The sequence below is a fragment of the Camelus ferus genome, chromosome 4 (assembly GCF_009834535.1).
Source record: "Camelus ferus isolate YT-003-E chromosome 4, BCGSAC_Cfer_1.0, whole genome shotgun sequence".
Lineage (NCBI taxonomy): Eukaryota > Metazoa > Chordata > Mammalia > Artiodactyla > Camelidae > Camelus > Camelus ferus.
In genome coordinates, this window is record NC_045699.1 from 63526501 (window position 1) to 63553914 (window position 27414).

The window sequence follows — 27414 nt, forward strand, 5'->3', positions numbered from 1 at the left end:
AACTGTGATTGGCTTTGGCCACAATGAAGGCCTTTGGGGACCTTCCAGAGACTCCCTGGGGTCAGGCCGGGTATGCTTAGTAGCCAGGAGGTGAGTAGAAGAGGAGGCAGCAGGGTCTGAGAAGCGCAGGGAGAGCGGGCCAGCCCGGGGAGCCAAGGAGGCTCAGGTGAGAGGCTCACACGTCCTCAGGTCTGGGTCCGGGTTTGCCGGCAGTGGAGGGTCTCCACCTTGGGCCTTCTTCCAGGGCCTCTCAGCAGACTCTAGGGACTCTGAATGGGCTGAACTGGGCCCCCCAAAATGACCTTCAACAGCTCTCTGAGCTCTTCTTTCTCCCTCTCTCCCTGGAGGGCTCGCTAACCAGGTTTCCCCTTTTCTGTAGAGTCACCCAGCCCTGCCCTCCCCTCTCCCTGCCAGTCTCTCTCTGGGTCCAGGGCACATAAAGAAGAGCCCGGGATCTGGCTTTCCTCAGAGGGTCCTCCCGCCTTCCCAGAGCAGAACTAGACTTCGTTTGCACTAGTGGCTTTGCTCTGGAAAGTTCCTTGGTGTGTTTGGCTTCCAGAGAAGTTTGAGATCTTTTTCAGGGTATTTTGGTGGCCGGCACCTTGACCTCCTGCAAGGCTTGGCTGGCTGTGAGGGGGAGTTTAGAATGTGTTTGGCTTTGTCGGGGAGCAGTGTAGGGTTGGGGAGAACCTAAGGTCTGATGGTCCCCAGGTGGGTTCTGAGTGTGTTGAATAAATGCCACCCAGGTATTTGAGTCTTTGGGTTCCCAAGTTGTTTCATTAAATGCTTCCTCTGTGTCTGGTTAACCAGTGTTTTTACATCTGTTGTCTGCAGAGGATAGTGTATTTCTTTTTATGCATGAAGAAACTGAGGCTTAGGAAACTGAAAGGACTTGCCCAAAGTCCCACAGTTGCTAAGGCACACAACCAAAATTGCCACCCAGCCCTGCAGACCTCTGAGTCACACCACCCCGTACTAATTAACCCTGTGGGTGAGGAGGTGGGGTGGGGGTGTAAGCCCCTGGGTCTCCCACTGCCCCTCAGGAATAGTGGCCCCATGTTCTGTGAGGGCTTCAGGGCATTCCTTCTGCCTCCTACCCCCTGTTTGGTGCGTCCCTTCCTCTTCCTTGCTCCCCCAGGACACACATCAGTTGCTTTAGGCTCCAGAAAGAAAGCGGCAGACCTTGAACTTGGTCAAGCTTTGGGGGCTCTTGGGGCCAAGGGAGCCCCCAGCTTCTGGGAGGCTGTGCCACAGGTGTGGAGTGGTTTGTGTGGCTGCTGAACGCAGGAGAGCAGGCTCAGCTGCAGCACATCCCGTGGGAGACACCTGAGAAGGGGGCCCGCTCCTCACTGGGGAGTGGGGAGACCGAGGTCCGGAGCTGGCTGGTTGGGGTTGGGCTCCACCTGGAGACGTGATGCCTTATGCTGCCTCCTGACAGGCTGTGTGGCTTGGCACCCTTGCACCCTCTCCCTACCCAGCAAACTCCAGTTAGCCTGGGGCTGGGGCGCGGTAGAGGCCGGCTGTTTTCAGGTTGCAGGGGAATCGGACCACAGCCCAGCCTTTATGGCCTTATGACCTGGATGCTTCTGGAGGAGGGTGGGCATCTGGGACATGCTAGGGAGTGGTCATGCCTGGTAGTCACTGAGGGTCCCAGTTGGACCCCCTCTTTACAGAAATAAACCAAGGCTCAGAGAAAGAAGTGACTTGCCCAGGGTCACTACCCAGGAAGCTAGTTTTGAGTCTCCCAGCATATCCTGGGACAGCCTCCTTCAACCTAGTTAACCTGTCAGCTCTTTCGTAAGTGCTCACTGGGAGCCAGATTTGGTTCTGTAACTCACTGACTCCTCGCAGCAACCCTGTGAGGATTAGTACTATGATTATTGCAGAGGGGGAAACAGGCTTGGAGAGGGGACTTGATTTGTCCAAGAACACAAGGTTGCAAGCAGCACAGCCCAGGTTTGAACAGTCTGGCTTCAGAACCCATGTTCTTAACCACCAGGCTGCATGGCTTCAAACTTATGCCAGGCTCCATAGAAATGGGCTGAGGGTAGTAAATCCTTGAATGACCTGGCCCCTACAGCATTAGGCCTGAGGACTCCGCCTGGCCTCGACCTTTCTGATGGCTTGGCTGTACAGCACCTACGGCCTGCCCACCCACTCCTGGTGCCCCAAAATGGCCCACCTTTCTTGGACGGCTTGCTGGACCAGGTATGAACCCCAGGCAGTCAAGTCTCTCCTCCTTTCCTCTCCCCTGCCCACTCCTATTCTAGCAGCTCCCAGGCCTTGCCCACCCTTGGAGCCCAGGGGCCCCAGGAGTACCCCCGTCCCTGCAGCCCTGCCTCGTCCATTCCTGTGGACCGTGCCCAGCTTGCCTGAGCCATGAGCTTGGAAGGACCGCTCCCTCACCCACCCCCTCCTCTTGACTGTAGAGCCTATTTGAGAAGGGATGAAGGCCTGGGTGTCAGGTGCCCCACCCCTGCAGGGCTGCAGACCCCCCTCTTCCTCTCCCTGCCTTTCCTATGCTTCCTGATGTCCAGTCTTCTCATCTGTAAGGAGGGGGAAAGAGTGGAACCGACCTCGCAGGGTTTTGAGGCCTAGACTGAAAGCCCAGTGTTTGGGCACCTGTGAGAATGATTCCTTATCCTCACCGGCTTATTTCCTTAAAAAAAAAGATGCTAGTGGATGTGGAACAGGTGGGACCTCCAGAGAGAGCAGGTGGGAGAGAGTCGCGGCTTTGGCTGAACTCACGTGGCTGTGCCCTGGCTTTGCTGCAGACTTTGCACGGCCCTGGCTTCCTCACCTGTAAGGTGGGGTGAGGGGAATGCCCGTGTTGTGGCATGATTGTGAGGAGTAACGAGACAGGGCTGTGCAGCGCAGAGAGCTGTGCCTGGTGCACCGTGGGCGCTTCCTACTCAGTCTTGAGATGCAGCCTCCTGGTTTTAGGGTGTGGGCAGTTCTTCAGGTGAAATTTGGAGTTTTACTGTTATACATTTTGTCTAAAATCTTCCTGAGAAGCCCCAGGCCTCTAATCTGATCATGACCTCAGAGGGATTTTTGGTTTTTTGCTGTCTTGTTTCCTATACAGAAAAAGGGAGCTGTGCCTTTAAGTCCTCAGCGGCCCCAAGTGGGACACTGGCCCTTTAAAAGCACATTACGGAGTGTTGGAACTTAGCCTTTGTTTAACTAGCCATGATTAGTCCCAGTGGACAGGGCTGGAGTGGTATGCCTAGGACTGGAGTGGGGTTGGACTGGCTGGGCCCAGTGGGGGACAGCGGGCAGCAGGGTGGCTGGCCCGGCCCCTCCATTTCCCCGGTCTGGTGAGCCTGGTGAGCCTGGTGGCCGAGCTGAGGGATGGTGAGTGACCTGATGGCCTGAGCGGAGGAGGGAAGGAGGGAGGCTGCCAGCCTCCTGGGCCCAGGGGCAACTAAATGAGATGGGTGGGAGTGTCCGGTCAGAGAGGGGTCGTTACAGGTGCCCAGTCTTGGGAGGGACTCAGTTGTTCCCCCACAGTGGTGTCTCTGCCCCTCTGCAGACGTCTACCGGTGGCCCAGAGTGTAGTAGAAGTGATTAGGATAACCCTGCCAAAAAGCAAGAAACCGAGGAGTGTTGTTTTCTGTTTTCAGTTTTTAAAAAGAGAGGGAATCATGCTCCTTTCTGTGAGCAGGCCCGGTGGCATCCGTGGCTGCACTGGGAACCGGGAAGTGAGGTGCTTGGCCTTTGCTCAGCCCAGCCCGGGGCTGCACTGGGTGGGGCTGCGCTAGGGTTTGGGGGCCGCTCCCCACCCCCAGCCGGACTCTTCTTTTCCCCTGCTTCTCCCTGCCTGTGTCTGTCTCCTGATCCATCGGCCTGCAGGCTGGCAGCGTGTCCAGACCTGGGGTGTGTTTTGCTGCAGCTTAAATGTTTGAAACAGTTGTCAGGAGCCAGGTCCCTGTGATGCGTCAGTCTGTCCTGGGGAAGTACCCTGGCTCCAGAGACGTCTGGGTTTTGGCTTGTCACACGCTGTCTTGTGGAGCGATTGTGACGGGCAGCTGAGCCACTGCTATGGAAGTGCCAGCCGTGTGCCTGGCTTCTTACAAGTCTCTGTGTCCCTTGGTCCTGGCCACCACCATCACTACAACTGCTGGTGGATCAGCTTCCTACCCTTCTCACCATTTCCCAGACAGGGAAATGATCTACCTAGAGTCACACAGGAGGTGACAGGAAGGGCTCAGTACAGTTCTGGTGACCCATGATTTTTCTAAGTGACTTGAAAGTTAGTGCACTTGATCACAGGATTTCTGTAGGCTTGGTGAAAGTCTGAGGCGTTGACAGGCAGTGAAGAGAATTTGGAGTTGGAGCCCAGATGCCAGACCTCCAGCCCTGCCCAGGTGCCTGTGAACTGTGACCTTGGGCAAGCTGCTGGACTTCTCTGAGCCTCCACTTCCAGAGGTGGGTTGGTGGTGGAGTGCCTCGGGGCAAACTCTGGTTCTGCTGGGGCAGGTGGAGTGAACATGGCGGTCTCTGAGCTGGGCATTGATGGATAAGGCGGACTTGCTGCTGGAAGTGTTCTGAGTGTAGATGGGCAGCCGGGTGTGACTGGGTCCAGATGCAGCTGAGCAGGACCTGTGTGGCTGGATTGGGATGCACCTTGGAAACAATTTAAAGTATATGGCATTACTGTTTGGAATCCCATGGGCCAGTGGTAAGTGACAGACAGGGCTAGCTTATCCCAGACTCAGCCAGAGTATGGTGGGAAGAGAAGGTGGGCTCTTGGGCATCTGGGACACTCTGGCCTTGGGAAGCCCCTCAAGGTCTCGGAGGCTGTTTTTTTAACTGTAGCTGGGCCACGTGAGCAACAGAGATTGGGGTCTGCTAGATGCAGAGCCAGTGCCTGCCTGGTGCACTTCCCAGGCGTATGGGGTGTCGTGGCTCAGGCCGGCACCGGAGAGCCACAGATGGCTTAGATGCATGGTCGCTAGGAGCAGGAGGAACTCAGCAGCCACGCCCTGGTTTTCTTTGACATGAGTTTTTGCTTTCGCTGGTGGCCTGGGCGCCTGTGGCTGGTTGGCAGCCACCCGCTCCTGCTGTTTTGCTGCTGATGAGAGCTCCTGGCTGTCTCCTGTGAGTTGCAGTCAGGGAAGCAGAGCTCTGATGCCCCATTGGGACTCCCACACACCAGGCTTTGAGAGGATGGGAAACCAGGGTCCCAAGGCCCCCAGGCTCAGCGCTTTCATACTGGAGGCACTCAGTAACTATACACTGAAATACTGAATTAACTCGAACCAGGAGTGGGAGGTGTTATCATTGATAACAGACCTCCAGCAGGCTCTGGGAGCGGGTAAGGGCAGCCCATTTGTCAGATGAGAAAGTGGAGGTGCAGGAGAGACCTGCCCAACGTCTACACTCCCTTGGCCCCTTCCCCAGCTTGTCTTTGCCTCTTGTCTGCCAGAGGCCACAAAGCACCTCTGTCCTAAATGGTGGCAGGACAGGAGAAAGCATTGCTGCTGGACCTAAGGTGCCAGCATTTGCTCCCAAATGGGTCCATCTCTCCTTAAGCAAGGAAGTAGAGCCACCTGCCTAAGGCAGAAGCGCTGTAGGGGCGGGAAGGGGCAGAATGCCCAGAAGGAAGGAAGGGCCGGGGCTGATCACTGCGCGTTCGGTTACACCTGTTGCACCGAAGGTGGTGCTATCCCCATTTAACAGATAAGACAACTGAGACGTGGCAGGTTAATTAATTTGACCAAAGTCACATGTGTTTGTCTTTAAGGAAGGAGACTCACCACGTTAGACCAGTCATCAACCAGCATGATGCCAGGGACTGGGGCTGTGTTGACAAGTGGCTGGTCTGAGGCTGGAAGCCCAGTGCCCAGGGGTAGGAAAGAACAGTCCCGAGATCACCTTTTCACCCCAACATGAGTGGCTCACACAGCATCAGAACCCGGGTCTGAGGTGGAGACGAGAGGGGAGAAGATGCCACCTCTGCCCCAACTCTCTCATTCTTTAGAGAGGCTGCTGAGCCCAGGAAGGCTTCCTGGAGGTGGAGAGCTGGGAGGAATTAGATAAGCCAGAGAAGAAGTAGCTTCCTTGGGGAGTGGAAGTCCTTGGTTTTCAGCTCATTCTTTTTTGTTTTGTTTTGTTTGTTTTGTTTCATCATCCCTCCCCGCTTGGGTCCTGAGTCCCCAGGGCCTGAGGCAGCTGTTGGAGGTTTCTATGGTCTGGGAGGGTAGGGTAGGGAGGGGTATGATCTGTGGGGCTGAGGGGATGCATGGGGCGTGTTCGTGCTTGTGAGGAAACGGCACAGACTGAACTGAACTCGCAGGGACGGACAGCACAGCCAGGGCCTTGAACTGTTCTCAAGAGTTCCAAGCCAAGGAGCTGGGGGATGGGCAGTGGGCTGCTGCCTGGGTGCTCTGGGACTGGCAGCACCAGGGTTGTGGCAGATGGGGCTAATGCTGTGCTCCTGGGCTGGGGGGCGATTTACCTGGGGGGGGAGGCTGAGGGGAGCTTAGGGTTTTGGGTGTCTCAGTCTTTCTGAGCAGCTGGGCCAGGCTTGGTGGTTTCTCTTGGGGACCAGGGAGGGGCAGAGAGCTGTCCCAACTCAGAAGCAGGAGGAGCATTTGGTCCTCAACTCACTTTCGATTTGCCCAAATCTCATCCTATTCAGTGAGTGTTCCTCAGATGCTTTTCTTTTAAAATTCAGGGCACTTCGCTGTTCTACTGAGGTTTATGAATGTTTAAAAACTGCTTTGCAGTCCCCAAAGTAATTTGACAAGTCTGACAGCTATTGATTAAAAACCTGAAATTATTCAGGCTGCAGGACAACTTAAGGGATTAGATGGAAAGTTTTTTGTTTCTTCTCTCTGTGCCCCTTGCCCCCTCCCCTTCCCCCCCCCCAAAAAAGATGTGGGGAGGTAAATGTGTCCCTGAATGTTGTTTGAAAACTCCATTAAGCTGTAGAATTATACTGGAAAGGGTGGGGACAGGAGATGGGCAGGATGCTGAGGGATGCCTCTCCTGTTCAGGAGTCAGAACCAGCACCCCTCACATCCCTGGTCTCTCCCCAAGCCTGTGGTGCAAGTCAGCAACAGGCAGCAGTGAGGTATCGCCCAACACTACTACATGTGGTGGTGAGGAGGGGTGGTAGTGGTTAGTATCTGGCCCTTATGTTCACAGGGAGTTCACTTTGTGGGTAGCTCTGTGGGTGAGGAGACAGCAGCCTAGAGAGAGGAAGGAACTTGTTCGGGGCCATGTAGCAGGCCTGTGGGCCCCCCGTCACAGGCAGATCAAGGACGGGTGAGGACAGGACCCTTTCAGTGAGAGGGTTGGACCCCTGCTTAGGGCACAGGGCACAGGCTTGGCCCAGCATGAGGTAGGTACCGGTCCGTACGACAGAGGGTCATCAGGCTGTTAGGATCCCAGCTTTTACTTCTGGACCTTGTGGCCCGGCCAACCCACTTCTCTCTGGTGTCCTAAAGCTTCCTTCACCGAACCCTTTGGATTGACTAGGGTGTCGCCTCACAAGCCGGGGCTCATCAAACCTGTTTGAGTTCTGCTCCCCCTTCTGCTGGGGCAATGCCTCCTTTTGTGCAGGGCTGTTGGGAGAAGGCTGTGTGGCAACGTGTGTACCTTGGTGAGAACACCGGTCTCCGAGCTCAGCACGTAGTAGATGCTTGCTAAGTGGCTGAAGTCCATGCTGCCGCAGGTCAGTCATGCAGCATGTGTGGGGCACCCCGGGAATCGGGCCTCCCGCTGCCATAGCTGAAGCACGTGACAGCTGCCAGGGTGTGGCCCCTCCTTCTCCAGCTCAGCCCTGCGGTGTCGGGGAAGGACAGGCTCCTGGCTGGTAGGGTGGTAAAGTGAGGCAGGAGATCGGCACCTCCCAGCCCAGGGCTCAGTGTGAGTATGGTGGCGGGGTCACACTGGTTCTAGTGACTGCTGGGACTTGCCTCTTTGCCTCCGACCGGGAGAACCCTGGGTGGAAAGGGACCGTGCCTCCAGGGCCTGTCATCCCAGGAAGCCTTCCCAGGCTGGGCAGTGAACCTCCCTGCCTTTTAAGGACAGATTCTGTCTCCCCAGGGCCCTGGGGGCCATCAGGCGGCTGCATTCTTCTCCCCTCCCTTGGGACCCCAGCTGGGCCAGGAGTGAGCACTGGCCTCAGCAGCCGGTTCCCAGGCCAGCAGGGCAAGGCTGGGCCTGGGGAAGAGATGGCTCTGCTGGATGTTTGGGGCAGAGGGGCGGGGTGGGGTGTGGCCCTGTTTGTGTCCTGGCATTGACCCTGTTCTCCAGAGCCTCCCCTGCATTGTCTTAGTTGATGCTTATGGCAGCTCCGTGAGGAAGGTTAGTCAGTTCTCCCCACTTAGGGACAGGGAAACTGAGGCCTGGAGAGTTGAATGAGTTACAGGTACTCAAGGTTGTGTGTTTTATAGGGAATGGGACTTGATTTGCTCCTGCAGCTGGCCTCTCCTGCCTGTTCCCAGCTGCAGGTGTGCAGAGTGCGTGTTTACCCCACTGCCTGCCTGTTCCCTGCGCCAGCAGCCCCCAGCAGTGCAGGCGTCCCCTCCGCGGCATAGCTAAGCGAGCTCTCTCAGCTCCACTTGCACGCCTCCAGAGACAGGGTGCCCGCTCCCTCTCAAACCAAACCAGCCTGCCCATTTGAGGACAGTGTGACTGAGCTGGACTTGGCCTCTCCTGGCCCCAGCCCTGCCCTCTGGGGGCATGCACGGCAGCTCCCTCTGCCCCTTCGAGATTTGGAGGGAGATTCTGAACCTCTTCCTGTCCAGGCTCTCCAGCCCCACTCTCTACTTGCCCCACCCGTAGTGGGAACATCCTCCCCATAGGGCTTTTTAATTATCACAAGTTCTATTTTCAGGTCTCCTCCCTCCTTGAAATAATGGGGAATTTGCTAAACTTCTGTGTCACTAACCTTTTAAGAGGAAAAAAGGGATGGAGTTGAAAAACAGCTCGTGGGTTGGCTGGAAGGCTATCAGATAAGGCTGTGGCCCAGGAGCCAGGACAATGTCCCGTTGTTCCTGCTACCGGCCCTCACAATGAGCTGCTGTTGGGGCCTGGCTGTGTCTCCCACAGCGGCTCCGCCTGCACCCGTGTTGTGCCCACGTTTCTCGGCTCCTGGGCCCTGGGCACAGGCTACCCGACCCCAGCCAGCCCTGCAGCTCTTCCTCCCGACCTGGAATGAGTGGTCATGTTGAGCAGGTCAGCTGGCTGTGGGCCTTTCCCTGCGTGCCTGCCTGTGGGGAGGCTCGGCTCGGGCGGATGGTTAGGCCTGGAGTCTGCTGAACGGGGTTCAAATCCCACTCGGCCACTTGCCACCTGTGCGGTCTTGGGCAAGCCACCTGGCCCTTCTGAGGTGCGGTACCTTGGTCCTGACAGGTTGTCGTGAGAACAGGTGAGGAGGCAGGTTGGAAAGTGCTGTGGAGTGGGACTCTGCCACCCAGCCTGAGTGTGAGCTCTTGTATGTCTGAGAGACCAGGGACAGCGTTGTGGTGGCCACATTTGGCCTGGGCTTTGAAGACTGAGAAAGAAGGCTGTTCTGGGGCAGATGGTGGAGAGAAAGGTGGGACGGGTTCTGGAACCAGCATGGGCAAAGGCCCCCCAGAGGGAAGGAGTCCCGGCTGGCCAGGGATTCTCTGGGGAGGAGAGTCTAGGTTACTGGCCAGGGTATGTGTGAGTGCGTAGAGTTGTGGGGAGAGTTCAACCCCAGGTTGAAGCCCTGAGACTTGATTCTCTCTAGGCTGTGAGGGGAGAGCTGATATGGCCAGAGTGACATCATGTCAGGCAAAGGGGCCCGTCCAGTGGGAGGGGACTGCTGTGGTCTAGACAGGAAGACCAGTGGGGCTCCCCTCCTCTGCTGCCCCCCAAGGCCCTGACCAAGACAGCTCTCAGAGGCAGAGGAGGGCAGGGCAGGCCTCCCTCTCCTGTGGCCTTGGCTCCTGTCTGTGACCTGGGAATCCGGGCACCACCCCTTTCCCAGGATGTGTGAGGATTCCATGGCATGGAGCATGTGGGTAACTGAGCAGCTGGGCTAGTTTGAGGAGGGGCGACTGCAGGGGACACAAGGGCCTTTAGTCCCGGGGATGGGGATGGGCGGTTGAGGGTCTAGAGAATCAGCTGTGTCTTGGACAGTGTCAGAGGGGTAGGGCCATGGTAGTGGGGTGCAGCCAGAGTGGAGGATGAGCCCCTGACTTTGGGAGAGTTGGAGGGAGCTCCGCATACCTGGACAAAGCAACAGCCAGGTGATCCTTGGAGATTCTGTGTGAGCACCAGGGTGCTGCTCTTAGGAATTGGCCTTGAGCAGGCAGCTGCCCTGAAGACCAGTGCTCGGGCCATTTTGTCCCTTCTCCCACCACCAGGGTCTGAAGGCTCAGGGAAGGTTGTCCTCATGGCAGCTGACCTCCTATTCCCCCAGGCTTAGCTGACCTTGGCTGCTGGGGTGTTGTGGCCTTGGTCCAGGAACTCGGGGGCTCTGATTCTTGGTGCTGATCCAGACCCAGCCCTCCCCACAAGGAGCCCCCTGCCTGGCAAGGAGACAGCTCTGTGACAGGCCTCCCAGCACAGCCTAATGAACAAGGTGCTGGGGCCACATGCAAGGTCGCTGTCTGCCCCAGGAGTTTGAGAATGCGTCGTGGGAGATTGAGCACTGATGCTGGGTATTGAAGGTTGGGTAGGACAAGGGGACTTCTGGGCAGAGGGGGCTACAAGTGCCTAGAGGCCTGCCTGAGGGAATCATGACCCCTGGGGAAGAGGAGCCCAGGGGGAAGTGGAACAGGCAGGTGGATCCCAGCCAGCGGAGCTGCAGCCAAGCCCATGTGATCTTGCTGGGACATCCCCCCTCTTCATGACTCAAACGCCGGCGGTGGGGGGGGGGGAGGTGCCTCTCCCTGAAAAGCCTCTCTGTGGTGCTTTGGTGTGTGCTCATTATCCTCTATTTCCATTTGAGAGCAGAGTCCTTTCTCTTTCAGATAAGGAAAGGGCTCCCAGTGGGGTTGGGGTGTGGAGGTGACACCAGGAGGAAGCTGAGACCCTGGGCTGGTCACCTGTCTTCTCTGAGCAGGCCTCGGTGTCTCCCCTGTAAAGCCAGCATGAGGTCAGTATCCATCTCGCAGCCTTGTGAGGATCCAGCCAAGTGCTGTGTGTGATGTTTCCTGCGGGCACAGCCCCACAGCCCAGACATGAGACCAAGTTCTGTTGTAGCTGCAAGACCCGGCCTCTCTGAGCCCAGCGCAGTCACATTGCAGCCCTGGCAGGGTGGCTGTGAGAAGTAGCCCACACCTGGGCTGTGGGAGTGGCCTGCACGGCCAGGGCCCCCGTGCAAAGGCCTTGGCCCTCCTTGGTGCCATCTCACCGAGGACCGAGGCTCTGGTCTCTAGAGACCACAGGAGGTCACTGAGGGGTGCACAAGACTGAGCTGGGCACTGGGGAGGCCACACAGTGGGCGTGTTGGGCCACCGTCTCTCCCACCCCAGACTCTGGGCAACAGGGAAGGGCCTGACTCAGGAATGGGGAGGGGGGTGGCGCTGACCCCCTATACCATACAAGGCAGCTGTGGGCAGGGCCCCCAGACCTACCTGGGTCCCTTCCAGCAGGAGGCCTTGGGCAGATGAAGTGACTGTTGCTCCCTGAGCCCATCTTTCTAAATGGGTAGATGAATGCTCCTGGCAGAGTTGTGTGCAGTTGAAGTTTAAAAAGGGATGTGAATGTGACCAGCTGGGTGCCCTGGCGGAGTGGAGGTGGGCACCCACAACTTGGGCGGGAGCAAGGCAGAGGGCAGCACCTGCTCACCTCCTTTCCAAGCTTCTTGGGTAGGGAGACTGTGCCTGCTCTCTGTCCCCTTGGAGCCTGGGCAGTCTGCGGTGCTCTGCTCCCTCCCTCCCTCCCTCTCTCTCTCCCTCTCTGGATGGGCTTCCGGCCCAGCCTGGGAAGGCAGAGGCTGGAGGTGAGAAAGGAAGTGCCTCACAATGCTGGCCGGAGGCAGAGGCGGGCGGGGGAGGGGGCAGGGTGGAGTCCTGCCCGGGTGATTGATGGGGCAGGAGTCCCCCGTGTGAAGTGTTAGGGGTGCTGCAGGCCCGGGACAGGGCTGCCTGGCTTCCTGGAGGAGGTGGTTCTTAGGCCATGAGATGGGCCTGCTGGATCTGGAAAGTGACCAAGTGACCATTTTCCCTCCCTGAGCCCCACTTGTCTTAATCAGTCACCACCATGGGCACACTCACCTCTGCCAGGAGGTCCCACCCTGCAGGGTCACCACAGACCACCTCCCCTCTGGGCCCAAAGCACAGGCCCAGAGTTGATAAATAGGTACCCCTTTCTCTCCCCCACAATCCTTGTCGGGAGGAGGGGGCACAGGTAGACTCCAGGCTGAAGGAGGAGGGTATGTGTCTGCATATGAGTCACAGAGCGCAGGCCCCCTGGCCTTGTCCCACTGGTCAGAGCCTGGCCCTCTGCTCCTCTCCCAGAAGCACCTGGGAGATCTCGGAGTAGCCACTGAGCCTCCCTGGGCCTTGCCCCACTCCACCCCACCCCATTCCTCCTCTTCCCAGTGAGCTTGGGCTGTAGGGCTGGGTGTGGCCCGTGTTCCAGGTCCTCTCACTTAGAGAATCCCTGGGGGAGGTGGGAAGGGTCAGGGCTGCCCAGCTGTACAGGGATGCCTTTAGATACGACCTTCCCCAAACCCTCTGTTCAGTTTGGAAGTGTCCCAGTGGGGCTTGGTCCAGCTGGGGCATGTTTGTGGGGCAGGATGCTGGGGAGGGAAGAGGAGGGCCCTTAGCCACAGGTTCCAAGCTCTGGCTGCTTTGGGGTCTGGCCTCGGCCTGCTGGGCTCCTCGACTGTAGCACCAGGGCCCCCTTGGGTCTCCCTGGATAGACCGAATCCACTGAACATGCCTCCTTTCTCTCGCCAGCCGGCTAGTGCAAGTGCCCCAGGCAAGAGGCGGCCTGGCCTACCAGCTCCTCCCTGTGTACTTCCTGGGTGCCCGCTCCACCCACCCTGGCTCCCAGCATCTTACCTGCCAGGGTTTCCCGTGCTGGGCCAGAAAGCCGCCTGATCTCTACTTGCAGGCTGGGTTTTCAGCCCTAGACAGCAGACCTGGGGGCTCCGGGTCCCAGCCTTGGACCTGGCACCTGAGGTATGGAGCCCCGTTCTGAGAGGGAGGCCCAGGGTGGAACCTCAACTGAGGGAATGGCAGACCTGCCCGCATCATTGGTCAGTGCTGTGATGGGGAGGAGGCTGGGCCATTCAAGCAGGGCCTGGAGGGCTGGTCCCGGGAAGAAGCCTACCAGCACCTGTGGTGGAGTGGCCTGGCCGCAGTGCTTGTGTGTGAAATGCTGCCTCCCAGAGAGGGTGCTGGAGGGGCAGAGGCACCACGGCTGTGCGTGCCAGTGGCCCGGGGCCTCACACGGGCCCTGCAAGGGGTTTGGATTGGTTCTAACCTGACTTCAGCCTGTCTCACAGCTTCCCTTTGGTCTGTCCATTCCCCTCGAGCTTTCAGCAGTCCTGCCCCAGGGCGCTGGCTCGGCTCCAGTGATCTGAGCCCTGCTCTGTGCCAGCTTTGTGCTGGGCATTGGGGAGCAGTTGCGGGGAGCCTGACCGAGCCTCTTGGGTTGAGCTGTGAGGTCTCCAAGAGCTGGGGTCCCAGTTCTAGCTCTTACTCCCATGAAGTGCCTAGCATGGGACTCCATGTCAGGGAGGGCTGTTGCCATGGAGGTGTCATGTGTAGGGGCTGGAGGGTGGCCTCTGGCAGCCTGGGGAGCCCTCTGGGCAGGGCCTGTCCAGCTCATCTCCGGGTTCCTGAGCCCACATGCAGTGGGCCTCAGCCCCCCTTACTGCTGGTGGTCTTGGAAGTGGGTTACAGGGTGTGTGCCCTGCAAGGAAGCATGTGGTGGTCCTGCCAGGCCTCGCTGACCTGAGGGAGGGTCTTTACTTGCCGAGACAGGGAGAGATGATGGACTGAGGCTTCGACCATTGGAAGCAGAGAGCTGAAGGGTGGAGGGTGTTGGGGAAGGAGGTCTGAGTGACCTAAGCCCAGGGTTTGGACTGTGGGCCTGAGCTGGGGGGAGGCCTGCCCAGCCTACATCCTGGAGTGGTCTTAGCAGGCCCGGCAGTGTCCGACTGGCTCTGGAAAGGGACGTTTACCTCTCAGAGGTGGGCTCTCCCCAGCACTGTGCAGGTACCTACTGAGGTGCTTTCCATGTGATGTGCTGAGGAAACTGAGGCTCAGAGAGGGGAAGTGACTTACCCAGGGCCACACAGCAGGTGAGTGATGGGCCCGGGTCCAAGGCCAGGTCTATCAGAACCAGTCCTGTTTCAGGCCCCATTTGGGCACCAGTTGGAGTCAACTAGCTCTGTTCTTTGTGCCTGTAAGGGGCCCAGTGACCCTGGCCTGCGCTCCTGGGCCTCAGAGTGTGGACTCTGTCCTGGCATCTCAGGTACTGTGCAGAAATGGCTGCACGCCTTCTGTTTTGAACCTCACGGTCCTCGTCTGTAAGAAGGGAGCAGCAGAGTTTCTGGGGCACTCCTGCCTCGCCCGATGCTGGTCGGTGGAGAAAGGGTTCTGTCAGCAGTGACATTCTGGACAAGTGTTGGGATGGAGTGACTGCTTCTGTCTTGGATGGGGACCAGGGCTGAGGGGAGGGGAGGTGGGGAAGGCTGCCTGTGTTGGGTCAGCTCTTCCCGTGGGTCTCGGGCTGCTGAGGAGCCAGGCACATCCCTGCCCTGCACCCAGTGCTGACTTTCCAGTACTGGGTGGTGCCTCATCCTCGCTGTCTGCTTCTGCAGGAGCTGAGTCCCTTACCCAGAGCCCTGCAGTGGGGAAAAGGGACCGGCCAGTCTGTGACTCCAGCCCCGCAATGCCCCTTCCCCCCAACTTTGCCTTAAGACAGAAAAGGCTATGGGAGTTGAGAGGAGTGAGTGCCTCCAGCTGAGAGGATGTCTGGGCAGGCTTCCTGGAGAAGGGAAGGGAGGGGACAGGACAGGCCCAGCCTGACGCACTCTGCTGCCGCCCTTCAGGTCCCATCTGATGCCGAGGCTGAAGGAGTCTCGCTCCCACGAGTCCCTGCTCAGCCCCAGCAGCGCGGTGGAGGCGCTGGACCTCAGCATGGAGGAGGAGGTGGTCATCAAGCCCGTGCACAGCAGCATCCTGGGCCAGGACTACTGCTTCGAGGTGCGTCCCGCTGCGGGGGCAGGGCGGGCTCTGGGTCCTCTCCCGCTGAGGCCAGGGCTCCTCCAGACGCCCTCTGGAGTGCTCTGTAGCCTCTCTGGGGGCCGGGCTCTTGGGACTGAGGCCAGGGCTCCTCCAGACGCCCTCTGGAGTGCTCTGTAGCCTCTCTGGGGGCCGGGCTCTTGGGACTGTCAAAGCCTTTGGCTCCTAGGAGACCAAGTGGAGCTGAGAAATGAAGGGCTTCATTCCTGCTCTGTGGGCTCCTTGGAGACGGACTGGCACTGTCCCCCGTGCTGGCAGGTGCAAGAGGCTTGAGTGGGTGGAGGAGGTCAAGCCCCAGAGCCCCACTCGAGCCTGCTCGCCCCTCCTGCGAACTCCTCCAGTGCAGTGTGGGGCAGTGAGGAGTGTCCCCGCCTTTGAGTGATGAGAGCCAGACTTTGTCCTGCCCCAGCATTCTGTGTCCCAGGGTTTGAGAGCAGAGGGCCAGCCACCCAACCCAGCAGGGCTGTCACTGGGATCACCTGTCCAGTGCCCAACTATGGATGGGGACTCTGAAGTCCAGAGAGGGCAAGGTGATATCAGAGGTCATTCAACAAGCCTGAAGCTAAACCAGGACCAGGGTAACTAATGTCTCAGGTGTTCCTGGGAGTTCCTAATTGCTTCTCTAACTATTCATATTCTCTTCCCACCTCTGTTTCTGGGAAGCTTCCCACCGCCAACAATCTTGCATAATTAGGGAGCTTCCTGATAGAGGAGTGAGCCCGGGACTGGTGTGGCCACCTCCTGGCAACCCCAGCCCCAGAGAGGGAATGGAGTGGTGCCTGGCATCTGCCCCAGCCTTGTGCCCTCTGGGTGTCGGTTCTGGTTCAGGACTTCTGGTCCAGCTGGGCTCCTTCTGGGCTCTGACTTCTTTGCCTGGGGTTTGGATGGTGTCTGTCTACTTGTCTACAGAAGGGGGTGCTGTGGCTTGTGCAGGCCCTTGAATAAGGTTAGGTAAAGAGTCTGGTTTCCTTAGGTAGAGCATGCTGCTGGGGTAGCAGGAACAGCTTGGGCCAGGCTCCCTCGCCTGGAGGAGACCAGAGGATGATTAAGCTGGATGGTGAGGGGAGGGTAAGGGTTCCAGGTGGGAGGACCCCAGGACTCAGCACACGCAGATGGCCCAATTCTTATTTCTCTAGTCTGGCCCCAGATATGTTACGCTTCTCTGACCATCATTGGTGTCACTGTCGCTTGGCAAAAGAGAAGCATCATCAGCAGGTGTCAGCTAAAAACTGAGGTGACCCTTGTGCCTACCTGTGGCTGTCCCCTAGGTGCCTCTGGCCCCACCGATGGAGGGAGACTGGGTTAAGCATTGCCCTCTGATTGGTGCTGGGGGCCATGCCTTCTTTATTCTATCTCTGAGAAAATGAGATTGGAGTCAGAAAGAGGCTTTCCTATGGACAGAGTGCACTGAGGCCGGGTTGAGGAGGCAGGACCAGGTGCCAGATGGCATGAGGCTGGGCCACCCTCCTGTCACTGTCTTGCTCTGGGACCGCAGGTCTCTGTGCAACGCCTGCAGACGTGAAATACAGGGATCATTGAGTCTTGTTCTGCCTCCTCCCTGAGGGTGTGGTACAGACAGACCTGGCAGCCAAACCCCCCAAGCCCCAAATGTCCTCCATCATACTGCCTTGCTGCCTTCCCCGCCCCGTGACGCTGTCCTGCCTGCCCCCAACAGGTGACAACGTCGTCAGGAAGCAAGTGCTTCTCCTGCCGGTCAGCAGCCGAACGGGATAAGTGGATGGAGAACTTGCGGCGAGCGGTGCATCCCAACAAGGTAGGCCTGCGTCCCCCTCCCCAGAGCAGAGCGCAGACTCCTACGTGAGGGAGCCAAGGGAGGGGTCTCCAGTGCGGGCTGTGCCCGGGCAGGTGGTAGTGTTGGGCTCTGAGAGAGGCTGACTCCAGTGCCGGGGGCCTCTGTCTTTGAAGCTGCACACTGAGGAAGTGAGGAGGCTGGGCCGGAGAACTGAGTATTGGGCTTGTGGGTGCTGGTGTACCTCTGCCTTGGGACTCTTGGGCCCTCTTCCTCCAAGCTGATTCCTGCTCTTCCCTCCGATTTCACCTTAGCTGTCTGTCCCTCCTCCAGGCGAGCACCGCCAGCCCAGGCCGGTGCCCTCTTCTGTGTTCTCACCACCCCGGGCTTCTCCTGGCAGGTTCCTGGGACCCTGACTGTAATCGCCTGCTTCTGTGTCTGCCTCCTGGGTGACTCAGCCTGCGCTGAGCACTGGTCACCGTGACATCACTAAGGAAGGGCCTTAGCAATGGTCATGACCTCTGAAGTGACTTTGCAGACGAGCAAGCTGCATAAGAGCCAACGTGCAGCTGCTGTGTGCCAAGCATTGTGCTGGCCTTGGACTTGCCCTCTACTCGGTTTTATTCCCATTTTATAGAACAGGGAATTGAGGCTTAGATTGTCACTTGCCCAAGGTCAGTGAGCTAGTATGAGGCAGAGCAGAGATCCAGCCTCGTGTCCATCAGTCTCCAGAGCTGTCCCTATCCCACCCCAGTCCTGTCAGTGCCCAGGCCCTCCCCACCACCTTCCAAGAGCTCCTCCCCACCCCGGGCTGGGCAGTGCGCAGGCGACCGGCCCCCTGGTCACCATGGCCCTTCTGTACGTGTGCAGGACAACAGCCGGCGTGTGGAGCACATCCTGAAGCTGTGGGTGATTGAGGCCAAGGACCTGCCGGCCAAGAAGAAGTACCTGTGCGAGCTGTGCCTGGACGACGTGCTGTACGCGCGCACCACGGGCAAGCTCAAGACCGACAACGTCTTTTGGGGCGAGCACTTCGAGTTCCACAACCTGCCGCCCCTGCGCACCGTCACCGTCCATCTGTACCGGGAGACTGACAAGAAGAAGAAGAAGGAGCGCAACAGCTACCTGGGCCTGGTCAGCCTGCCCGCCGCCTCGGTGGCCGGGCGGCAGTTCGTGGAGAAGTGGTACCCGGTGGTGACGCCCAACCCCAAAGGCGGCAAGGGCCCTGGGCCCATGATCCGCATCAAGGCGCGCTACCAGACCATCACCATCCTGCCCATGGAGATGTACAAGGAGTTCGCTGAGCACATCACCAACCACTACCTGGGGCTTTGTGCGGCCCTCGAGCCCATCCTCAGCGCCAAGACCAAGGAAGAGATGGCGTCGGCCCTGGTGCACATCCTGCAGAGCACAGGCAAGGTCAAGGTAGGTGTGTGGGCCTCAGGCGGGGCTCCCCACGTCACGTGGCTCTGTGGAAGTCTGGGTGACACCCTAGGTTACCTGCCAGTCCCCATGTCCACGTGATGAAGTTCAGCTCTGGTGGAGGCGCTGGTCACAGCACTGGTCTTGGGACCCTGAACCCAAGAGTTGCATCACGAAGGGGAGATTTTGCACTCCTCTGTTGTTGGAGCTGATGGCCAAGGCAGGTATGGAGCTGGTGGATGGAGGCAGTGAGGAAGTGAATTTAGGGACCTCCCCACTCCCCCAGGGTGCTGGCCTCTGAGGGTTGAGGGGAGCAGGCCATGTGGCCAGCCTCTGCCAGCACATGGGTCCCAGTGACCCAGTCACTCACATCCAGTGAGGTGTTGATTTTGGCAGATACCCCAGTAGGTGCCCACCAGGGTGCAGTCACTCTCCGAGCCCCAGCCTCCCCCTCCCTCCCAGGTTCATGCACAGGAGACATGCAGTCTCTGTCTTGACAGGCAGCCCACCGTGGCTGCAGCCTTCAGGAACAGGGCTTGTCTAAAGCCCCCAGCAGGCCCTGCTTCAGGGCTGGAGGAGCCCCGCTCTCCTCTCCACCTCCTTTCACCGGCCACTCCCTGCCAGGCCACGCCTCAGCCCCACCTGCCTGGTTTTGGAGACTAGTGGGCTCCTTCTGGAAGGCTCCCCAAGCCTACCGCCTGCAGACACAGTGGAGTGTGGTTCTTTAGGCCTCCAGGGCACACACCCGCCCCTTACCCTGCCCCTCCCTTGAGGGCGCTGCCTGAGGGGAATGCAGTGGAGAGGGGCCGGATGTGGATCCCATCCATGCTGCAAAAGGCCTCGCCCTCTGGACATGGTGTGGTTTGAGAGCCGAGTGGCCAGGTCAAGATCCTGAGCCCTCAGCCTGGGGTCAGGGGAGATGTGGGTTGGGGGCCGGGCCTCAGGTCCCCAGGCAGAGCCCAGGGTATATGGCTCCCTTGGACCCCTTTTCCTCCTTCGGGCCCTTCAGAGCCCCTGCCTGTTGGGCTCGTGGTGTGTGACCAGTGCAGGACCAGGGAGAGGCACTTCTCCTTGTGGGCTCCCTGGGGACTGGGCACTCCATTTCCTCCATGTTGTTGGACCCCCTCCTTCCCCAACCTGCAGCCACCAACCTGACTGGGCAGGGCTGCATGGAGAGCCACGTCTGGCTGTGCTGTCCTTAATTTCCTGGCCAACACTGGGAGGGGTGCTGGAAACAGGCATTTGAAGTCCGGCCTCAGAGCAGGAGTGAGGGAGGCATCGAGGGCTCCGGCAGGGTCCTTTGAGGGCTGGACTGGCCTGACATGCTGATTCCACTCTGAAGTGACCTTTGCTCTTGAGGCTCACAGCTGAGATGAGAGGAGAATTGGGGTGCTCGTTGTGGAAGGAGGTGGAAGCCAGGGCTCCAGCCACCCCTCCCCCACCCCCCACAGGGGCCCTCCAAGGGGCCGGGGGAGCAGCAAGGGGAAGGGTAGAAAGTAACTCAGGCTGCTGGGGTGACGGACACCTGAGCTCTGAACACTTGGGGACTAACTTGTGAGATGCTTCTCACCAGAGCATCTGACGAGGGCCGTGTGAGAGGACATTTGGCACCTTCTGCTCCCTCCCCAGGCCCTGCTCTCCTGGCTGTGGCTTTTCACAGTTTGTTCCCACCGTGGGGCTGCAAGGGGCTTCTCCCTGGTGCCCCCACCCCCACCCCCACCCACTCAGTGGAACAAGAAGAACAGGGCCTGAGAAACAAGATACTTGGGCCAGATCTGGCCCAGGCAGCTGTGTGGCCTTGGACAGCTCACTTCCCTGTCCTGTGCCTGTTCCCCCTCATTGGGTCCTAGCCCTGAGGAGAGCCCCTCCTCATCCCTGCCGGGGCCTTACACCTGCCGCAGGATTTCAAGAAGGCCGTGGGGCATGAGCGGGGCTGTACATTCAGCACTCACCCTGCTTTTGTGTAGTCAGAGAAGGGGGCCCTAGATGTCACTTGTAGATCAGGAAGGTGTCTTCAGGCTGTGTGGTCCCCGGAGAGGCCAACTGCCGCTTCCCCCCAGTCCCTCCTGTCTCTCCGTTGGCCAGCTGGGTCTCCTGTGCCACTTGTGATTTCAGAGGGCCCCAAAGTTGTGCACACAGAAGCGGGGGATTTCCAGAGCTCCAGAAACCCTGGCCCACCCTGGCCCACGCTGGCCACTTTGCAGCCTCTGTGCTGGGTGGCCCCTGCCCTGACTGTTAACCCTCCCCTGAGTCTCCCACTTCCTGCCTCCTGCCTGTTCTCTCCCCCTCCCCCAAGTCACAAGGCTGGCTGTGGGCGTGGGGAGGCACAGGCCTAGGGGAGGGAGTTTCCACCTGGATGGGTGCAGTCAGGAGGGAAGGCGTGGGCACAGGCTCCCTCCTGGGGTCTTCCCGTGAAGCCGTGCGTGGGACTGCGAGGCTCATCGCTTAACAGCTGCCTTCCAGCTGCTCTCCAAGGAAGTCTGGGACCCACAGTAGTGAGGGGCTGCCACCCAGGTTTGCCAGGTGGGAGCGGTGCCCCCGCCTTCCTGCCCAAGCCAAGGTCCGTGCTCTAACCGACTAAGCACTGGCTCACTGCGTTCCAGGGCAGCTGGACCGCCTCTTCCTCTCTCTCATCCTTCCCTCTGAGGCTGCACAGAACGAGTCTGTCTGGTGCAGGGGACCCCATCAGAGTAACGGGGGAATGGTGGCAGCTGCTTATACAAGGGGGAGAGGGCAGCCCATCTGTCCTCTTTGGCACCAATGGCAGTGGGAGGGGGAGTTCTCCGGTCACCCAGCCAGGCCTGGGCATGGCTGAACAGGGAATTGAGTCCAGCGGGCCTGGCTGTGATGCGGAGGCTCATGGTTCCATGTAGCGTGCTCTTCCCTGATCCTGGACCCAGCTCTGATGTCGCCGGCACGAGGTATCTCCCCCGACCAGGCTGCCCTGCCCTACTACCCCGGCAGCTCCCAAGGGTGGGTGCCAGCAGCTTGGCAATGGGGCAGCCCCGAGGAGCAGGGGCTTCTCCTGGGGTTCTACCTGCCAGGCCCACTCAGGTCCACTCCCCTCACCTGCCTCCTCAGGACTTCCTGACGGACCTGATGATGTCAGAGGTGGACCGCTGTGGGGACAATGAGCACCTCATCTTCCGGGAGAACACACTGGCCACCAAGGCCATCGAGGAGTACCTCAAGCTGGTGGGCCAGAAGTACCTGCAGGACGCACTAGGTAGGGGGTGCAGGCCGGCAGCGGGCAGAGGGTGTGGTATGCCCGCCAGGTCCTCACTGCCCCTCCCTGCCCTCCCGGCTCCAGGTGAGTTCATCAAAGCTCTGTATGAATCGGATGAGAACTGTGAAGTGGACCCAAGCAAGTGCTCGGCCACTGACCTCCCTGAGCACCAGGGCAACCTCAAGATGTGCTGCGAGCTGGCCTTCTGCAAGATCATCAACTCCTACTGGTCAGTGCTGTCCTGCACGCCCTTCTTGGCCCCCCACCCTCTCTCCCATCCTCCTATGGCAGGGTGCCTACAGGGTGCTGGGCGCTGTGCTCGCCCACGTGTGCTTCACCCCATCCAGGCAGCCCAGCAAGGGAGCTCTGCTCCGTCATCCCTGACCTACCAACAGGAGAGCTGACGTCTAATCGGGAGGAGCACGTGACATGCCTGCAGCCTCACGCAACTCCAGTCTGGGATGGGAACCCACCTGCTGTCTGACCTCACTGAGTCTTGCTAGACTGCCAGGGCCCCGTCCTGGTCCTTTTTGGGCTCTCAGATGTAAGGAGCATTCCAGAGTAATGCAGGACATGGTGTGTGCAGTGTTGAAGCCTTCGGTGTGGCAGTCCACTGCACATGCTTGATAGTGGGCATCCTCTGTGCGCCTGGCAGGTGATGTCATAGGTGATGGGGCGGCACCAGGAGCCAGACTGACAGGGCCCTGCTCAGGCCTACCTGGGGCAGGTGGATGCTTCACCTGGGACTCTTTACCTGTCCACAGGAGCTGATGCTCACATCACAGGCTTGTGATCGGACCCAGCAGGGGCTTGTGTGGGTGCCTGGACATCAGGCAGGCCTCCTGCTGGGACTGTAGAGAACAAAGGAGAAGGGTTGGTCTTCAAACAGAACAGAGGTCTGCAGGCTCCTGGCAGCCCCTGAAAGGAGCAGGGGTGAGCAGAGCAGGTGCTAATGCAGGACTGCAGTCGGGGCCAGAATCAGTCCAGAGCCACTTCCTGCAAGGCTGATGTGCCAGGCATGTGCCTGCTCCTGGGGCACATGGGTCTGGGGGCAAGTGACCTGGTGCCGAGCACAGCTCCATTACAGGTGGCTTGCGGGACTGTGTGGGGCCAGTCCCTGAGCAGTGGGTCTATTTTTACACTAGAGGAGCTGCCCAAATTTGCTCCAGCTCAGGCCTGCGTCCTCCCCATCTCAGTTGCTCTCCTGACCCTGTTCCCACCCCCTCCCCCAGATATACCTTTCTCCTTTCTTTGGTCATATTATTTCCCCTCCTGCTTTAAGGCCTGTATCTGGCTCCCATTTGTGGTCCTCCTTCAGCTCACCCCTCCTGGGCACTCTGTCACAGCTCTGGTCCCATCAGAGTGGGATGCCTGTGTCCAAGTCCATTTCCTGCACACACCGTGAAAACCCTGGGGCAGATGCACTAGCTCAGGGCTGGGCACTCAGAAAGGCAGATGCACTAGCTCAGGGCTGGGCACTCAGAAGGGCCTGGGAGTGTTTTGCTGCTCCCGAAGGACAGGCAGACACAGGCTGCTAGGGGAGTGGCATCCTCTGGTGGGGGCAGAGCCAATGGGGTGGGCGCTCCCTGCCCAGGTCCCTCTGCCCCAGGGTTGCACAAGGTGCTCACCTGGGGCCCACCTGGCCCCTTGGGCTGAGCCAAAAATGACCCCCGGCTCCAGGGGAAGAGGGGCAGCCAGAGTGCCTGAACTCTGGAGCACACTTACCACCCTAGGGCTAGCCTTTGTTTTCACCCTCTGCCCCGCTGCTCCCAGGGCGGGCTGGGTGTGGAACGCAGGGAAACATGTCCACAGACAATGAATTTCCATTTCCTCTTTCTGGCATTTGTAGAAGCCCAGAGGCACCTCTCAGTTCTGAGCAAGGCCGTGGATAGATGTTATCACTCAGCACCTACCCCCTGCCCAGTCCTGTGCCAGGCACTTCGGGGGTCAAGACTAAAGGTCACCTGCCTTCACTTCCTCTCCAGCCATGTCCTTGTTGGTTTAGCCCCATTCACTACCAGAGCCTGCTGAGCTGGGTGCTGGGCTTGTTGGGCAAAAGCTTTTCAAGTTGCTCAAGGCCTCTTAAGGCCATGAGATGGCTCTGTGAGCTCAGCAGGGCAGGCCTTGTTCTCAGTGTGAGAGTGAGGAGACCGAAGCCCCGGGAGGGCCAGGCCCTGCGTCAGAGCACCCTGGGCTAGTGAGAGAGCCAGGGGTAGACTGGGTCCAGGGAACACACATCTTCTAGTGAAAAGATTGGAAGGCCACTTAAAGGGTCTCACTGTGGCCGGGTGGGGATGCCTAGTGGAGAGAGCCCCCAGCCGGTGCTAGGCCCCCTGCCCACACTCAATCGTGGCTGCCTGGGGAGGTCGCTGCCTCCCCATCTAGAAAGTGGGGAGCTGTGTTCTCACTCAAGGTCAAGATACTCCCATCTTCTTGATCATGCCCAGCTCTGCTGAAGCCCCCTAGGGCGTCCCTGCTGCTTCCGCTAGCTGAGCACGCGCTCTGTGCCTGCACTGTGCTGTCCCTGTGCCCCTGCGCTCTGCATGGTGGATGGCGGAGTGATGGGCTCAGAGGACTCAGGCGGCGGGTGGAGCAGCGCTGGAACTTGGCTCCCTTGGACCTGGGACCAGGTCTCTGCTCTGCCCCCTGCTTGACCTTTGGGCCCACCCTCGCCTGTCCCTGCACAGCGTCTTCCCACGGGAGCTGAAGGAGGTGTTCGCCTCGTGGCGGCAGGAGTGCAGCAGCCGGGGCCGGCCGGACATCAGCGAGCGGCTCATCAGTGCCTCCCTGTTTCTGCGCTTCCTCTGCCCGGCCATCATGTCGCCCTCACTCTTCAACCTGCTGCAGGAATACCCCGACGACCGCACTGCCCGCACCCTCACCCTCATTGCCAAGGTCACCCAGAACCTGGCCAACTTTGCCAAGTGAGTGCCACGTCGCCCGACGGACAGAGTCAGGGCGCAGGCTGGAGCCCGTGGTAGGGGTCTGTCCCCTAGCTGGGCTGTGCCACAGCCCCTGCTTCAGCCCCCGCCATCCTCAGGCCTTCCCCTCCCTCCCCCTTTCCTTTCTTAAGAGTAAAATCTCCACACCCCATCCTCTCCCTACTGAAAGTACTTGCCATTTTGCTGTTTCTTTAATTTTCAGAGGTGAGAACACAAGATATTTTTTCCTTCTGCTTCTTTGAGTTAACATTTTATCATAAGGACTCTCCCATGTACTTAACATTCATAAGCTTCATTTTGAAATGAATGACTAATATGCCTCCGAGGGAGCAGGGCCCATGTCTCCTTACCCTGTCCCCTGTGCTGGACACTTAGATGGTTTCAGACCATCCTTGTCTAATGCTGCCAAGGCCATCTTTGCTCCTGAAGCACTTTAGTGTTCTCGCTGTACCTCGGCCGAGCAGGTGGAAACAGAAGGGCTGGGTCATCTAGCGCTCTCACCAGGTGTGGATGGAGCCCCCCTCCAGGTCTTCTCTGTGCTGGGCTGTGAATCACGCCTGGTCCCTACCCTCTTCAGCAGGGGACAGAGCTGTGGTAGAGATGTGCATGGCCTCGTAGGAGGGCCCTAAGCTTGTGGGGAGAGGAGAGAAACTTCCTGAAAGACGTGCTTCCCCAGCTGTGTGTCAGGGTGAAAGGCAGCCGGAGCAACTGCGGGGCAGGGCCGGGGGGCTGCGTGCTGGAGGGAGGGACCAGGCGCTGTGAGCTTCCTCAGTCATCCAGTGCCAGGCTGGGGAAGTGGGAGATGAGACCCAAGAGGACAGCAGGGACTTGGAAGCCAGACAGGGCAGTGGGAGCCGCCAAAGGGCTATGAGCAGGAGAGAGGGTGGCCCTTATCCGTCTGGGTCCTGAAAAGTTCAGCCTGACAGCAGTGGTGCAGGAGGGGTGGAAGGGATCAGGACTGGCAGCCAAGACTGGGAGGAGAGCAGAGCTATGGTTCCCATAAGAGAAAAGTGGTGGAAGCATTGGCTCAGGAAGGTGGTGGCACGGGGCGGCAGTGGCTACAAGGTCAGCAGGTGTTGAGAAGATAAAGTCAGCAGGTCTGCCGGTTGTGAGAAGGGAGAGGGAGGAACTGACCACGGCCAGGCTTCCGGCTCAGCTCTCTGCTGGATGGTAGTGTCTCCACTTGGGATAGGGAGCCTAGGAGGAGGGCAGGGGTTCGGGGTGATGGGGATGACTGCACACCTGGCTGAGCTGAGGATGAAGGGAGGTGCCTGTGGATGTACATGTCTGAAAGTCAGCAGATAGACCTGGCCGAGGGTAGACTGAGTCATCTGTGCACCAGGCCATTGACACTGAAGGAAAAGAGGAAGGAGACTGTGACCGGCAGTGAATGGGTAGTGAGGTCCAGGAAGGCTGTCTAGACTTAGTCGTGAGGAAACAGGGCCCCGAGTCAGAATGGATTGGGAGGCAGCCAAGGTGGGCAAGGAGGGATGGGAGGTGAGGGGGTCTCGGAAGGAGGGGCTCCTCGGTGGCACCTGGGCACTTACCCAGTGTGCTCCATCTCCAGGTTTGGCAGCAAGGAGGAGTACATGTCGTTCATGAACCAGTTCCTGGAGCACGAGTGGACCAACATGCAGCGCTTCCTGCTGGAAATCTCCAACCCTGAGACCATCTCCAACACGGCCGGCTTCGAGGGCTACATCGACCTGGGCCGCGAGCTCTCCAGCCTGCACTCGCTGCTCTGGGAGGCCGTCAGCCAGCTGGAGCAGGTGCCTGTCCGCACTGGGCCGCAATGGGGCAGAGGGCGGGCCGAAGGCCACTGCAGAGCTCGAGGCTACTCCTCCCCCCAGAGTAACCTGGAGGTCGAAGTGTTCGCCTGCAGGGTGTGGGTCAGCAGCCCTGCCCAGGCAGCAGAGCCAGAGGGTCCGGCCCAGGCCCTGTCAACATGCACTGGGGATCTCGGGCCCCGTTTCCTCAGTGAGGGTGCCACGTCCACTCGCTGGCACCTGCCGGGGGAGCCTGCTCCGTGTACCGAGGCTTTGGCTGTGCCTCCCACACACTGGTGTTGAGTAGATGGAGTCCCTGTATGAAGGTGTGCTCCCTACCCATGAGAAATGTGATCAGGTTTAGCCATTTCTCCAAAAACATCTTTGCTATGGGTTTTGATGCCACTGATATGGAAAAGATAGATTCTGAAGATGCTGTACCTCCATGTGTCAGGCGGGAAGCTACAAACCTTTCCATCTGATGCCCTTGACCATCAGTTGAAATGGTTATTCCCTAGGCACCTCTGACATTGCTGCAGCCACCAGGAGTGCAGCGTCCGTGGCCTGGGGTTCCACTGCCTCCAGCAGCCCTAGCCCACACAGCGAGCAGCTTCTCGGCAGCCAGGGCTGAGCCAGCCAGGATCCACTTCCAGAGCATGTTGCTTTCCAGGGCTCTGGGAGACCATCTCACAGAAGTAGCTACTGCTGAACCAGAGCTGGAGGGCCTCCCTGCTCGTGGCGATCCCTGGAGGTGACCCCTCAGGGCGCTGTGGTGTGCAGTCTTCTAGATAGATCTGTGCATGTGTTAAGTACACACACAGGCAGAGTTGTTTCCTTTTTAAAGTGAGAGCTGACCGTGCACTGCAGAGCGTGCTTCTCACTCCCTCTGTCGTGGGCATCTTTCTACAGTGGTACCTGCTGCACTGCCACTGAGACCTTTCTGATGGCCACGGACCATTCCATCACATGACTGCATTGTTATTTCACTGGCCTCTCAGATTAGTCCCAGCTTTTCACTACAAGCAGACTCGCAGTCCTTTCTACTCACTTATATCCGTAGGCTGCGAGAGACCCAGGAGGAAGAAATGGAAATGAGGGCCAAGGCCCTCTCTTCCTCCAC

General features: G+C 59.0%; 1 protein-coding gene across 10 annotated transcripts in view; it reads left to right on the forward strand.

Annotated features, from left to right (window-relative positions):
* DAB2IP (DAB2 interacting protein) overlaps positions 1 to 27414 on the forward strand; it is a 189949-nt gene that overhangs the window by 146903 nt on the left and 15632 nt on the right. For 8 of the 10 annotated variants that reach the window (XM_032478345.1, XM_032478343.1, XM_032478348.1 and 5 more), the window contains 7 exons: positions 14996 to 15149; positions 16864 to 16962; positions 17809 to 18363; positions 21442 to 21586; positions 21671 to 21815; positions 24274 to 24510; positions 26096 to 26297. In XM_032478345.1, the coding sequence (XP_032334236.1) occupies positions 14996 to 15149; positions 16864 to 16962; positions 17809 to 18363; positions 21442 to 21586; positions 21671 to 21815; positions 24274 to 24510; positions 26096 to 26297 (1537 nt within the window). Of the gene's footprint in view, positions 1 to 3200; positions 3355 to 9229; positions 9383 to 14995; positions 15150 to 16863; positions 16963 to 17808; positions 18364 to 21441; positions 21587 to 21670; positions 21816 to 24273; positions 24511 to 26095; positions 26298 to 27414 lie in introns of those variants that run through there. The other 2 variants (XM_032478350.1, XM_032478351.1) reach the window with 2 other exon arrangements.